Source organism: Lonchura striata, chromosome 4 (genome assembly GCF_046129695.1).
Source record: "Lonchura striata isolate bLonStr1 chromosome 4, bLonStr1.mat, whole genome shotgun sequence".
NCBI classification, from domain to species: domain Eukaryota; kingdom Metazoa; phylum Chordata; class Aves; order Passeriformes; family Estrildidae; genus Lonchura; species Lonchura striata.
In genome coordinates, this window is record NC_134606.1 from 69,251,541 (window position 1) to 69,265,412 (window position 13,872).

Consider the following 13,872-nt stretch of genomic DNA (forward strand, 5'->3'; position numbering starts at 1 on the left):
CCCCAAAAATCCCAGGCTGCACGTCTCTGGATCAATGTCTAGTGCTACTACAGTCTGCTGTGGAAAAGCTCAGCCCCAGCCAAAGGCTCAGGGCCCATCTCCAACATATTTGCAGAGGCCCTGTAAGGAAAATCCTTCCACAAGGCCCCTGAGTGAGAGTGTGGTGAAGCTGCTGTGCCAGTTCCCATTGCCCATCCTCCTGCACCTCTGTGCCCACAGGAAAGCACAAAGCAGCTATTTTTAAGTCTTACTGCAGAGGTGGGTCAGCTCCAGAGGGAATAAGCATCAGAAATTCAAGGAAGCTCATGAAAAAAAGAGGAAAAATAGGACTCAACAAGGTTTCGCTAAATGCAACACCCTACAGCCAAATTCCCACTCCGCCATCCTCTGTGGCTGAAGTTGGCCATTCCTTCACACTCAGGGGCAACATCTATTCCCAGCCAGGTGTCCAAGCAAAACACAAGGAGTCAGACGTGCTTGCTCCACACCTAATAGGACAAACCCTCCCAAACCCAGGGGCTGGTTCAAAGCTACACATGAATTTACAAACACGCATATATTAACATCTCCTTTCTGGCTTTTCCTGCCTGCTGGATCAGATCGAAACCCAGCCTGGTGATGCCTACTGTAACTTTCTCTAAGAATTATAAATATCTTTGTGTCCCTCTGTCCCACGTGAGTCTCTGACAGTTTCTGATATCTCTTTCTCAAAGGCACAATTAGCAATTTAACATCTTCTGCTATTTGATAAATGCTGACATACGAAGCATCCCAAAGTCTTCAGACTGTAAACAAGAGAACAATTCCTTGCTCGCTTTCATACGCTTGTGGTAAAAATGAGCCACTGCCAGAGTCACTGATGCATACACTGCCTAAAACCTGGAACAAATATGAGGCAGCAAAAGGAGAAATAGAGAGAATAACTAGGAAACCTTAGCAGAAGAGGTGGGCTGCTAATAAACCAAACCATCAGAATTGCAATAAAAACAATCAAGTGTCAGGACGAGAAACAGTGAGTCACACTCCCATACAAAGGCACATTTCTTTGCTTTTGCATGACAACATTCTAAGTGTATCTTTTTCCTTTTTGCCAGCCAGAGGCATAAAACCACTGACAGACAGACCCAAGGTGTCCAAAATGTAAACATCTACAACAAATGTACACACTCATGAAACGCAAACACTTCAGGAAGTTCCGATTACACTTAAGAGTAAACCAAGAGTAAAATAACTTGTGTAACTATTTAAGCATCCACCCACTATCGTAATCAACCACATTAACATGGACATTCTCAGATTTTAAGTTTTCACCTTTTTAAGTAGTACAGATACTGAATACAGTGGAAATCATTTCCCTATTCAGGTTCTCCATCTATTCTGATTTTTATCTTGACCTTAATTCCTGCAAGTACCCAGTTCTACTTAACATGCACCTATGACACTGGGAATCTTCCCCATGAAACACTGATTACCAAACACACAGCATTTCTACTGGTGCTCCCTATAAATTTCATATAAAAGACAGTAAAATCATCATGCAGAACAATAATTTCAGAATAGTGTGACATCCAACACTTCTAGCACCAAAGTGACATTGCTCCTTGCCTGTGTGCCCACATGTAAAACACATACAGCCACACTTCTCCACTTCTCACAGCTTGCATAATCTTGTTGATCAAACCTAGTCGAGCCCTTTAAAAGTAAAAATGTCATGCAAAAGCAAATCCGAAGTTTGTGAATTCTGCTTACAAAGCACAACTTGGGCATTTTGTGCTGCCGAGTAAAGTAAACAGCGATTGCTTTGCATTACGAAAGGATTTTGTACGCCAGAAACTTCAAGTCACCGTCATATAAAACTCTTCTAAATGCTTTCTGCCACACTGTTTGCTGACTCCTTGGCATTGCAGATGAACTGATGCATCTTTGGAAGTCAGGAGGGCAAAATCAAACAGAAAAACTTCCTAACTTTACCAGAGAAGAACTTCATTCTTTACTGGGTGCAGGTAATAAAGCTTGGTCTCCAAATTACCATTATTTTCACCCCATATTCTTGACTTAGAAAAAAGTTCCAGGGTTTCCTTATCAAAAGAATAATGCATGCTTGTTCACATGTAGTTTTTTTAGGACTGTTCCCAAAGGGCTTTTCTTAGCAAGGATAAGGTATCCCCCGCATTATTCTCATCTGCTTTCACTTTGTTTAGTATTGACTGAAGTAAATCGCAGAATAACCACTTTTGGGTGTTGAACTTCAGAGCAAAGCTGGTGCAACTGTTCAGCCAACACAGCCGTGTCAGAAGACATGTACAGAACTTGCAGAAATTCTGCTTTATGTTTGCTGTGCATTCACTTATCTCCTTGTAACTATGACCTGTTTTTCACTTACAGCAAAACAAATGCTTAAAATAAGGGACAAGCCAAGGCAAACACAGGAACAGCATTTCAGAAGGCAGAGAAGGTAAAATGTGTAAATTTTAGAAGGTATTTTATAGTGTTCCTCCTTCAGGTACAACTCACACAACTACTCAGTAGTACACAGTATTTTAGGGCTGTGACTGATGTCAGAGCAGCAACACACGAGATGAAAGGCTGCCACTGCTGCCAGAGCAATGGTGAGACATTGCTGCCTCATAGGCTCAATAAGCCTCAGTGTCACAGCTGGAAAGGAAAAGCTGATTTTAGGAATGCCAAGAATAAGTAAATGGGATTTCAGAGAGGCTGGAGCACAGTGATGAAAAAGGAATCTGTCAGGCACCCAGGATCCAGAGAGATGGCACAGCAGACAGGAAGGAAGCAGGAACAACCCCCTACAATACTGTGAATTGAGCTGCCTTTTACAGCTGATTGCTCTTAACCTGGTCAAAAGGTTGAGACAGCAACTATGCTGGGTCTGTACTTCCCTCATCTCCAGTACCAATGAAACTGATCATTGAGACTTTAATAAATATTTCTGCAAAAAGTAAAAAAAAAAAAAAAAAATTAAAGCCATACACGTGCACACACAGTATAGCACTGGTGTCAGTCCAGCTCCTTTATTGCAAGGACAGTGCAAATGCCACAATAAGCTCAATATCTTACTTCATTGTCCTATTTCATCCCCTTCCATCAAGCTGTGTAACCACGCTGTGCTGACCTTTAAGTAAAGCATGCACAGGTGAACAGCACGAACTGCAGTGAAGGATGAGAGCTGTCAATCACTGCTGACCCAGCACAATAATAAATCCCAGTCTTCACAAAAAGGCTCTAATTTGCTTTTGAATGTAGCCCTGCTTGAGTAAAGAGTTTTTTGTAAGAAATCAAATTCCTTAACTGAAAATAAAACACACAGTGCATATTTGGGTAATACTCCTCAGTTTTATTCTGAGTACATTTGAACCATACTAAGAAGGAATGTGAGCACTTTCCTGATAACAAAAGAGAGACCTTGGAATCTGCAGCTCGTAAGAAGCTACTTGACTCTCTGCTGTTTCAGCCTGACCATTGCTAGTGCAATGCCCATACCCTGGTTTAGATATGTGTGATGGTTTCAGTGTCCACTCTGCTCCAGACATCTCTTGCAAGAGGGTGCTCCTGCAGTACACCAGCTACAAGCACTGGCCATTAAACTGCCTCACCTTACACCACATCAAAGCAGCAGTCAGGCACCCCACTCCTGGTAGCATTTTCTCCTAATAAAATATCACACTGTCAATCCTGATCCATGGAACTAGAGCTTGATCACTGGAAAACACCTTACTACTACTGGTACTTGCTTTAGCACATGTAAGTGCTCTGGAGGAGACTACTGTTTGAAGCTGCAAAGCAAGAAGTTTGGGACTGAAATAAATAACACCTGGCAACATGAGCCAGTTCTGTGCACCTCTTCAGCTTTGAGGAATTCCTGCATTTCTAAGGACATGAGCATTGTACACTTTTTCCTCCATTTTCCTGAATGAACGACATCACTGTCAGCAAAACATCCACACTGAGTCTGTAAAAACCTCTAAAACCACAAAATTAATCCTTCCTATTTACATGCTCCAATGAATGGTCAGGAGCATGTTCAGCTGTTCATCTCAACTGCTGTTACAGGGGGAGAAACCCAAGGAACTGAATCCACATATTGTTTCCCAGGAACTGCTCAGCCCAACAGGTCTGCGCAGCAGAATTCCCTAAGTGACTTTTCCACAGAGGTGACAGCCCCTACATGGCCATTGGTAGCTGCTTCTTGACATTAACACCTGCTCCTGGTTTTGTATCCACCTCTGTCCCCATAGTTGCCAGCAGGTCCCACAGAGTAACTGCACACAGCCACTCCACCCTGAAATGTGACACAGGTGACTACTGCATAGACTCTGTTCATGCTTTTCAAGACATCCGTGTGGGAAGACATTGTATCCTGTCCTGCATTTTAACAGACGAGATGGGTTCAGGACATGGCATCACACGACAGGCAGTAAGAATCAGCTGCCACTGGAGAGGGACACTCCATTCCACACTACCAGCATTTCTACCACCTCCCTCACACCAGCTCTGGCACTTTTCTTGGCATCTCAGTGATGGATATGTAGTGAAGAATGAAGACTTCCAAGATTTTTTCCCCACTACCTAGAAATGCCAAGAAAAAATACCAAAAAATTGATGCTAGTCACCAGAGGTGCTGCAGACCTTCCCCCAAGCGCAGATCCAGCTGCTGTGGTAACTGCACATGTGAGTACGTTAAGGACATCCTTTAACACAAAAAAAAATCCCCAAAGCTACACCCCCACAGAATGGCACGAAGTGTCTGGGGATATGGGGTAAGGTTGCATCAGGCATCGTGGGCCAGCCTGAGAGCAGAAAGGAAAGAACCAAGAAACAGATAACAAATATTTTCAAGCTATATCACAGCTGACGTCTCTCCCTGCTCTTACAAAACACCACCATGCAGGATTCCACAGCCATGGCTACCAGGATTCTGTGACTTGCATATTCCAGGAATCCTAATGATTCTGGTTTTATGAGATCTGGTAAAACCCTGTCAGAAGGTAACAGACAAACTCCCGAGCTCTGCAGTACATGAGCAGAATTTCACCACATTGGTACAGAGCCTGGGCCTTACTTTGCCCTTTCCCAGTACCCTCATCTCCTTCTCCTGTGAATCACTTGGTCAATGTGGTTTCAAGCTCTGAAAGTCAAAGATGAGTGACAAGCTCACCCAGGGTCACTCCAGCAGCAGTGCACCACGACAGCTCCTGCAGGACGACCTCCACCCAACTGCGCAGACATCATCTCATTTGTATTCTCGGCTGATCCTATCGAGCTCCAGTCAAAATCTGGCCCTACCCTGAACAAACAAAAAACTACGTAAGAGAGTAACCCTAAAATGCCACCAGCACTCCAGAGAGTCACCCTTTGAGTATTTTTATTGACAAGTCTGGAGGCAACAGAAGAGGCAGACAGGCAAAACAGTTGACCCACATATTGTTACCAAACACTACTGAAAATGATGAAGGGCGAGAGAGCTGCTTTATTTTGAAACACATAGTCTTAAATTGGTTCTAACAAAATCAAAGGCTATTAATTCTCCATCAGGATTGAAACAGTATCTCATTACCAAATTTAAGACTTCAAAAATCATGCTATAAACATTTCAGATACCATCTCATACAGATACTCAATTTACAGATGTCATACACTTATGCATGTTCTGGGCTGCATTGGGTCTGGTTTAGTTTTATTAGATAATTGCATTAAACACACTGTCACCAACAGATCAAAAGCACCATTTATTCCAGGGCTGTGAACCAGTTCAGCACAATCCATCACCTCTCAAGTATCCTGGAACAGACAGCCAGTGATCCCAGGCCAATGCTCCCAAGAGTGCTAGAAACCATAATGATCAAATAATTATTTATTAGAACTGCCTGCCTTATCTGTAATCCAGGGGAACTGGGGAAATTTTACAGAAACAAAATGCCACTGAAAAGACTGATTTAAAATTCAGGTTGAGTTACTAACATAATTTACTTTCTGTAAAATGCTTTTGAATATGACCCCACTACAGATAAACTTTTTATTAGAATCAGCTGCACAAATTTCAAGCATTTATGAACCAAATGAAAACCAACAGCAGCCACTTGATCTCACAACATGATATCGTGTTTGTCGTTTCCAACTCTGGGAGTGCAGTGGTGAACAGGATAATCCAACGATTATCATTTTCCTGCAAACTGGACTATGCAAGTACCTAAAAGTGCTCCTGATTGCCTAAGTGAGACAATCTAAGGGCTAAATCCTGCCCTCTAGTGTACCTGTGGGTGGTGGTGTCCTTGGAACCTTCCTCATTTCCAAGCTGGGCAGAACACAGCTGGGAGGGACAGGACAGTTCACTGCCCACTGGAAAGATCTCATGTTGCCTTGGTCCACCTTTGGAGTGTACCAGCTACTGGATCACAGCAAGACTCACTAGGAACTGGGACAGAGGATTAGCAGACACAGTGATGAGAAGGCATCCTCCCCTGACCAGGAACATGATGGTATTTCTATGACAAATGAAGCAAAGGAAGCATACTCCCAACTTTTTCACAGAGGGGATCTCTGCTACCTCATCCTCTAAAGACAGCTACATCCAGGAGCCAGGATGAATCTTCGTGCTATGCTACAAAGTACTTAGGAAAGCAGTTAAGGTCTGTGCAACAGATCAAAAGTAACGGAAAAAGAATCTGTTTCCAGAAGGACTTGGACAGAAGCAATGTATTTGAACATTTAGGGGCAGAGGTTTTTTTTAAACAAGTCACCTCTCACTTGGTGCTAAGATTTGGAAAAGGTCTTGCCCTGTCAACAGCTCCAGCCACATCTGTGGGACACCAGAATGGGAAAGGAGATATTCCAAGTCCCAAACAATTTACACACTTATAAAAGCTAAACACAGGGCCTGAACACTACCTGACATTTGCTCAACTTGAGGATCGCCATGAGTTTTTTCCCATTTCATGACCAGTGATCAGCTTTCCATCATATTCATTGAGCTGCTTTAACACTCTGTCTATACTTCAGCAGTCTTTCCAAACGTTTAGACAGTAACCATTTAAATGCTGTGAGAGAGACAAGTCAAAATCTTAATATTATTAACAACTATTTATGAAAGGAACCTTTTTAAGACATTTTCCTGGACGAGTATTACCCTATTTTACATTTTCTTCAGATATTTATGGAAGAGGAGAGAGCTACTGAGCAGGAAGAAGGTATTTCATTTGCAGGGCTGACTGAGCTCACACAGCTGAATCCTTTCCAAGTGAGAGACTGGAGCCTTGTCACCTCATTAAGGTGTGGACAAGAATGGCTCAGGATGTCCTGGATACTGTCTTGGGTTATGCTCATCATGAAACAAAGCTGCTTAAGAAATTATGGAAATACATAAATGCCAACCATTCCTCATTGAGGGAAACTCTGAAAGGAACCAGCTGTGCTACTAGACATACATGTTCTAAATGTATGGATAAGTGTTCCCTTTCCATTCTCCAGGCTTTTCCCCCTCACCAGCACTGTAGCCTCTTTGTGGGAAAGAGGAGAGTTTCTAAAAACCTTTCCAAAAACACTGCGTTCTTTGTACAATTTCCAGGGCATAAAGCAACAGTTGTTGATCAACAACAACAACCCAGCCATGTTTCTTGTTTTGCTTTAGACAACAAAACTCTCAGAAAGTGCCTTCTGTTTCTTGTTTGTCTGAAAGTACCTCTTCAAGGCAAAACACTCCAGACAGAGTCCCCAGAGTGTGTCCAAAGGGGCACTTTCACTGGAGTCAGTCACATCAGCACACGCGTCAGATGTGGCAATAATGGCCATGGAAGACATCCTGTCCTGGGTTTCAACTGTGTGAATCATGTGATCCCAATCCTCCAGCACACAAAACGCCAACTACCATTCTTAATTTCATTAGCAACACAATTATGAATAAATGAAGGTAAGTGGGGTGACTGTAAAACTGTGCCATGACATAAAGCAGATGTGTATTTCAAATAGAGGCAGGAGGAAGGGAGGTAGAAAGGACATGGATGATGGAAATTGTTTACAGTATTGAAACTTTGGTCTGAAACATAAAGAGACAGTAACCTGCCTTCTAAAATAAGAACTTCCTTTAAAAGTAAGAAGGATGATGTGGTACTAAAATGTTATTTTCTATAATTAATTCCTAAGAATAGCAGCAACCACAAGCATCTCTACTAACTGACCTTTACTTATTTCTAAACCAAATGATCCAAACATTGTATTCTTTTCTCAAAACCACCTTACAAAACCTTTTGCTTAACTAAGAAGATCACTCTGAAGTACTCGAGGTGTATTATTTTCCTTGCTGATTTCTTTTTTTAAAGTCCTCTCATGTTGTCCAAGATTTATTGCCCTCTGCCATGCCAGGAATACCACGAGATTTCACGGGGACTTCCACAGAGCAGCACTCACCAGGTCAGAGTTGAGCAGAGTCGTGTGGAATGACGTATTTACAGCAAGGATGCTAAGGATGTGAACCACGCAATGCCCTAGCAATGAGCCTCGCTGATGCTTCTGCTTCTCAGAACTAGGGTTCTTCCAGAAAAAGAAAAAAAAAAAGAAAGGAAGAAAAAGCAACAAGCCAAGAGCTTCTGATACTGAAAAAAGGAGAGAATTCACTACTAGGAAAGCACAAGATGTCAGTTGAAAATTTTGGTATTGATAAGGCTGAACAGGAAGAGAAAACACACATGCAACGTACTCAAGAATGAAAAACTAGTATTATTTTTCCTGAGAGAATAATAAAAAAAGGCAGAAGGGAAGAAATTACTATGGGGGAGCTCTATGATGAAAAGGGCAGCAGTGATAAATACCACCTCCACTCAGGGCAGCCTTGCTCAGCTAGGTAAGCACACAACAACACACACCACTGCCTGCACTTTTGAAAAGCAAAGACAGGGAATGAGGCAAAAAACCCAACAGCCATGAAAATGTCTTGGACTCATCTTCCGACTTGTATATCCTCCACTCAACATCACCTCCCTTTACAGCACATTTCCATAGCTACTTCTAGGGTGAGGTGACATGTCTGATGAACAAATGAGATTTATCTCCTTTAAAGATTCCTCTTAAAAGATTTATTTGGAACTGTTGGGTAAAACTAATTGTTTTGCAAAAGGTGAATGTACAAAGTGAAAAGTAATATTAAGAATCTTTGGTCTGTCTCCTCACTTCCTTTTCCTCCTAGTCCCTGAGTTTAGCCCAGTCCCTGCATCCATCACTCAGAGCACAGGTGCAAAGCAGATGGAGAATCCCAGTAAAGCATTTCACCTGCTCCTCATGCCAAGTGCCTGCAGGCAGGCCCTGCACACCGAGCACAGTAACAAATTCCCTCCAACGAGGAACTGCACTGGGATGATCTGGACCAGCAAGCCCCCATACCTGCGCTGAAGGAAACGCCTCACAGGTGCATCAAAAACTCACCACTACATCCACAAAACCTCCATGCTGAATACTTGAATACTTCCAGAATATTCTGAGCTCTGCAAAAGGCTATTTGTTTGTTGGGACAAAAAGCAGCCTGTGTTGGTAACAGCAACCTGCCACATGCTCCCTGCAAGCCTGTGATCATGCAGTCCATGGGCCGTGTTCCCAGCCCAGCAGCCTTTTCCTCCCTTCAAAAGATCAGGTCTTTTGACAAGAAGGGACAACCTCTTGCTGCTGCTGGTATCCATACATTTTACCTGCATCTAACTCACAGTTAACTAAGTTTAAAAAAAAACCAAAACAATGCAACATGTAACATTTGAAGCCAAAAAGGTGTTCTGACAGCAGTTTGTTATAAATCCTTCTTCCTTGGCCAGATTTACCCCTCTGTTCCTAAGAGTACCTGTGTGCCAAAGGTGCTTCTACTCACGAGCACCCACCCAAGAACAGCCTCCTCTCTACCTTGATCCATCCAACGCATTCACCGCCGCCGTGCAGAGCCGTCAAGTGCCATCAGACCGCGTAAGGGCCACGCAAACGAACTCGAGACCCCTTCAAGCCCGTAACAAAACCTCTGTGCACCTGACAAGCTCTGAACCCAGCAGGTTGAGCGTGGAGCCGCCAGCGAGGCTTTGCCCCGGGACATCCCGTGGGTGTCGGTGCGGAACCACCAGCTCCGGGATGTGGGTATGAATTAACTCGGTATGAATTAACTCCGTGTGCGTACTCGCGGTTATTCGCGCAGGAACATTCGGCACGTTGACGGGCGCTTTCCAAGCACGGCTCGCTGCCGAAGCTCCAGCAGGGCGGGACGGCCGAGGCGCGGCCCCTCTCGCAGCCCCGCTGCCCGGGCGAGGAGTCGCCCGCCCGCCCCGGTCCCGCCCGCGGTGATCCCGGGACAACTCACTGTGCGGGTCGCTCTTCTCGCGGACGCCGTCCACCTTCCCGTCGGGGTTGATGCGCAGGAAGAAGCCGCCGTTCTTGCAGTACAGGCGCTTGGGGTCCTTGAAGTGCCCCGGGGGAAAGGCGCCGCTGCCGCCGTCGTCGGGCAGCGTAGCGATGCCCCCCGCCGCCGCCGCCATGCGCCGGGCCCCGACGGCACCGCGCCGCGCCGGGCCCCCGCCGCCCCCCGCCGCCAGCGCCGCGCGGCCTCGGCCCCTGCTCCGGCCGTCCAGCCTCGCCTCTCCCCGCAAACCCCGAGCCCCGCCGAGCTCCCGACACGTCCCGTCCCGGCCGGTCCGCGGCAGCTGCGCAGCGATGCTGTCGGGTCGGGAGAGCGGGAAGCAAGACGGGCGGCAGAGCGCAGCACGCCGGGGACAAGCTCCCCGCCGGCACCGGGCTGCCCCCGCCGCGCCCCGCCCCCGACCGCCCCCGCGCCGCGCCGGGGGCCGCTCCCTGCGCTGCGCGGCCAGCTCGGGGGACCGGGCAGGGGCGGCAGCGGGTCCCCGCACCCAGGAACCCCGCCTGGAGCGCGGGGCTCCGTCCGGCTGAGCATCGCTGCCGGCAGCGCTGGAAACGGGATGCAGCGAACATCGGTCGGACATCTTTTCCTCTGGCCTTATAAAGAAGGTAACTGGAGAGTTATTTTAGATCAGAAGTTCTGTGGCCTCTGCACCATACTAAATTGTTTAAATCACAATATGATGACACGTGTGTTTAAAATAAATCCGGGGTAACCATTTTGTTCCATTGCATTCACCAGAAACCAGTTCTCCTCCCATCCAATGGGAGCAAAGTGATAGCAAAAGGCAACAGGTGAAAATTCTTGTACAGGCCTTCCCCCTCTAATAAAACAAATGTACAGCGTTTATAAAGTATAGTGACCCATCAAATGCACTTTGTGCCTGAAGCTGACCACAAAACGTGATGAAAGGGTTGAAAAAGAATTAAAAGGTTTGTTTCCCAAAATATGCTTTGTGCCCCTTATCTCCTGTGTTACAGCTGGGCTGGCTGCTCATGCCTGGAGCTTGGAAAGCTCTCTGGTTTCAAAGGCAACACAAGCAGCCCCGGACAGTCCCAAGTGGGACTGCAAACACTGGGCTTTTCACAGAGCCAATATGCAGCAACCCACAGGAACGAACCAACGCCAAGGCAGCCACAGCGTCCAGCTCACGCAGTTCGCAATATTCACTTCGCTAGCAAGTACGTCAAGGATATTTTGTTGCTGCTTAACTCCCAACTCTGACCTCTGGCAAGTCATAAATTTTAGTTCTTTACCAGAATCAGAGACAATTATGCTGCTTCCCACACCCTCATGATGAAGGCAGAGCAGGGCCCAGCCCAGAAACAGGTTCACGCCGTGTCAGCTGCTCCCCCTCAGTGCCACAGGCACAGCGCAGGGGCAGGCATCTGCTGCCAAATGGGCATTGCAGCCCTGCTGCTCCACAAGCATCCCCCTTCCCCAGGTTCCCCAGCTACCCATCCACTTCAAACACTCTCTGCTACTTCTCATGGAAATCCCACATGATCACTGTACCTGAAAGCTCTGGATAGTCACAGCCAACAGTGAAGACCCTCCTTGTTTCCTTTTGCTCCTTCCCTACAACAGAAGCTCCATGCAGGGCATTTTGTGGCCTTGCACAGTGGAGCCTTCTGAAGTCCTTGTGGCTTTTTTGGAAGGCAGATAAAGAGAAGATGAAGCTGAATTCAAGTAGATGAAGGGAAGATGAAGCTCAATTCAAGTAGATGAATAAAAGGGGTGAAAATGTCATTTCAAAAACTAATTTCTTTAAAAAACAAAAAAGCAATCTCAAAATGCTCAAAACCAAAAAAACTTTTCTAAATACTAAACATCCATGATTCCACTCAGCCACTCCTGGAACTTTACGTTCCCTGCACACATGGCAGCCCTCACAGCTCTCAGCTGGATGCCCTGTCACAGAGCTTGCTTTACAGGACAGAGTCCTGCTATTTCTCAGTCTTTGGAGCCCTGATCTCCATGAGGGGGCTGAACCCAGTGGTGACAGGGTAGGTAGGGCAAACAGCTTAAATTCCTTATCAAATGATCCTTTTGAAAATCAGGAAAATCCAGTGCACCAATAAAATTGTGAGGCTTGAGAACTCTTTAGAAGTTTGTCATTGGGAATAGTGTGTGTGAGGCTTACAACTACAAGATAACAGAGCTACAGTGAAAGTTCTATTCCCTAAGCAATCTGCACTCACCTCAAGATCTGCCAACTTTCTATATTTTTTTAATATATTTTCCTTTCTATTCTTCAAATGGAAAACACGCCTGTTGTTTTTATTTTTTTCACTCTACTTTCTTCTGCAGTCCAGCCTCTTAATTTGGTCATTAATACTGCTCTTAAACATTGACTAAAGCGCTTCTGGCAGTAGCATTTTCCTTTCTTGTGGCCTCTTCCACCACCCTTCCTCAACTCAGATCTTCCACACGATCACACCCATATGGCTGCTTCCCCTCCACCCAAGACCATCAATTATCCAACCCTTCACAAGTCTTCTCTTGACCTGTGTAAGACACTCCATGTTACAATGCCTTAGAGCCTACCCTCCTGCTACTTCAAAAATTCCTCTTAGAGACCTTTTCTCCATTTACCTTTTCCATTTATCTGAACTGCTGCCATTCTCTGTTTGTCCTGCACTGTTTTGTAACCAGCTACAATTGTTAATGGAATCAGAGAACATCTCAAGCTGGAAGGGACCCATAAGGATCATCTGAGTCCAATTCCCTGTTCCTCACAGGAATGCCTTACCTCTTACAGAGAAAAAGCTGTTTTATTCAGTGCTGCTCTCACACAGAGGTCATACTAAACACAAGGCACTCATTGGCTTATCCTGTAATCTCATTTATTCAATATATAATTCTTAAACTTCTAGAGACTCTCAGCAAGAACTGAGAATCTGGGAAAAAAATTCCAAAGTAAACACAATTCAAACCTAAATTATATTGTTAGTATGGTTACAGGAAAACTCTGAAAAATCCAAGAGTATTTTTTGCGATATTTTAAATGAAGAACAAAAAACTCCATCAGGTCCATCCACCAGTTTTTGGTTTTTGGTCCAAGGGGCAACAACTTTCCCAGCTTTCCAGCAGTTACTACTACAAATCCTGCCATATGACAAGCCCAAGAAATGTCAATCCCCTCTCACATAAGCTGCTTTTCAAGGAGTTTCAGCCATATGTCCTTGATAGGTTATGAGGATGCCATCTCCAGTTTACTCACACTGGAATAATGAAACTAGTGTTTGAAAAGCACTTAAATCAAACAAACAAAAAAACCCCTCACTTTTGAAAAGCAATTAGAACTACAGGAAAGCAAAACCACCCAGGAATACTCAGGCTCATTCATCTTCCCACCATGTGGACGCCTCAGCGGGTGGTTTGTGTCACTGTGGCAGCAGGGAACACTTCCAGCTGCTGGAAATGGAACATCAGCCCAGGCCTCCACTCCACACAGAGATTCTCCACTCCCTGGGGCT

General features: G+C 45.2%; 1 protein-coding gene across 1 annotated transcript in view; it reads right to left on the reverse strand.

Moving 5' to 3' along the window:
- Nucleotides 1-10,535, reverse strand: part of FGF2 (fibroblast growth factor 2) — a 22,835-nt gene extending 12,300 nt beyond the window's left edge. The window contains exon 1 of the mRNA XM_021554973.3: nucleotides 10,340-10,535. Within this exon, the coding sequence (XP_021410648.1) occupies nucleotides 10,340-10,514 (175 nt within the window). The 5' untranslated portion in view covers nucleotides 10,515-10,535. The remainder of the gene's footprint in view (nucleotides 1-10,339) is intronic.
- Between the last annotated feature and the right edge of the window lie 3,337 nt (nucleotides 10,536-13,872).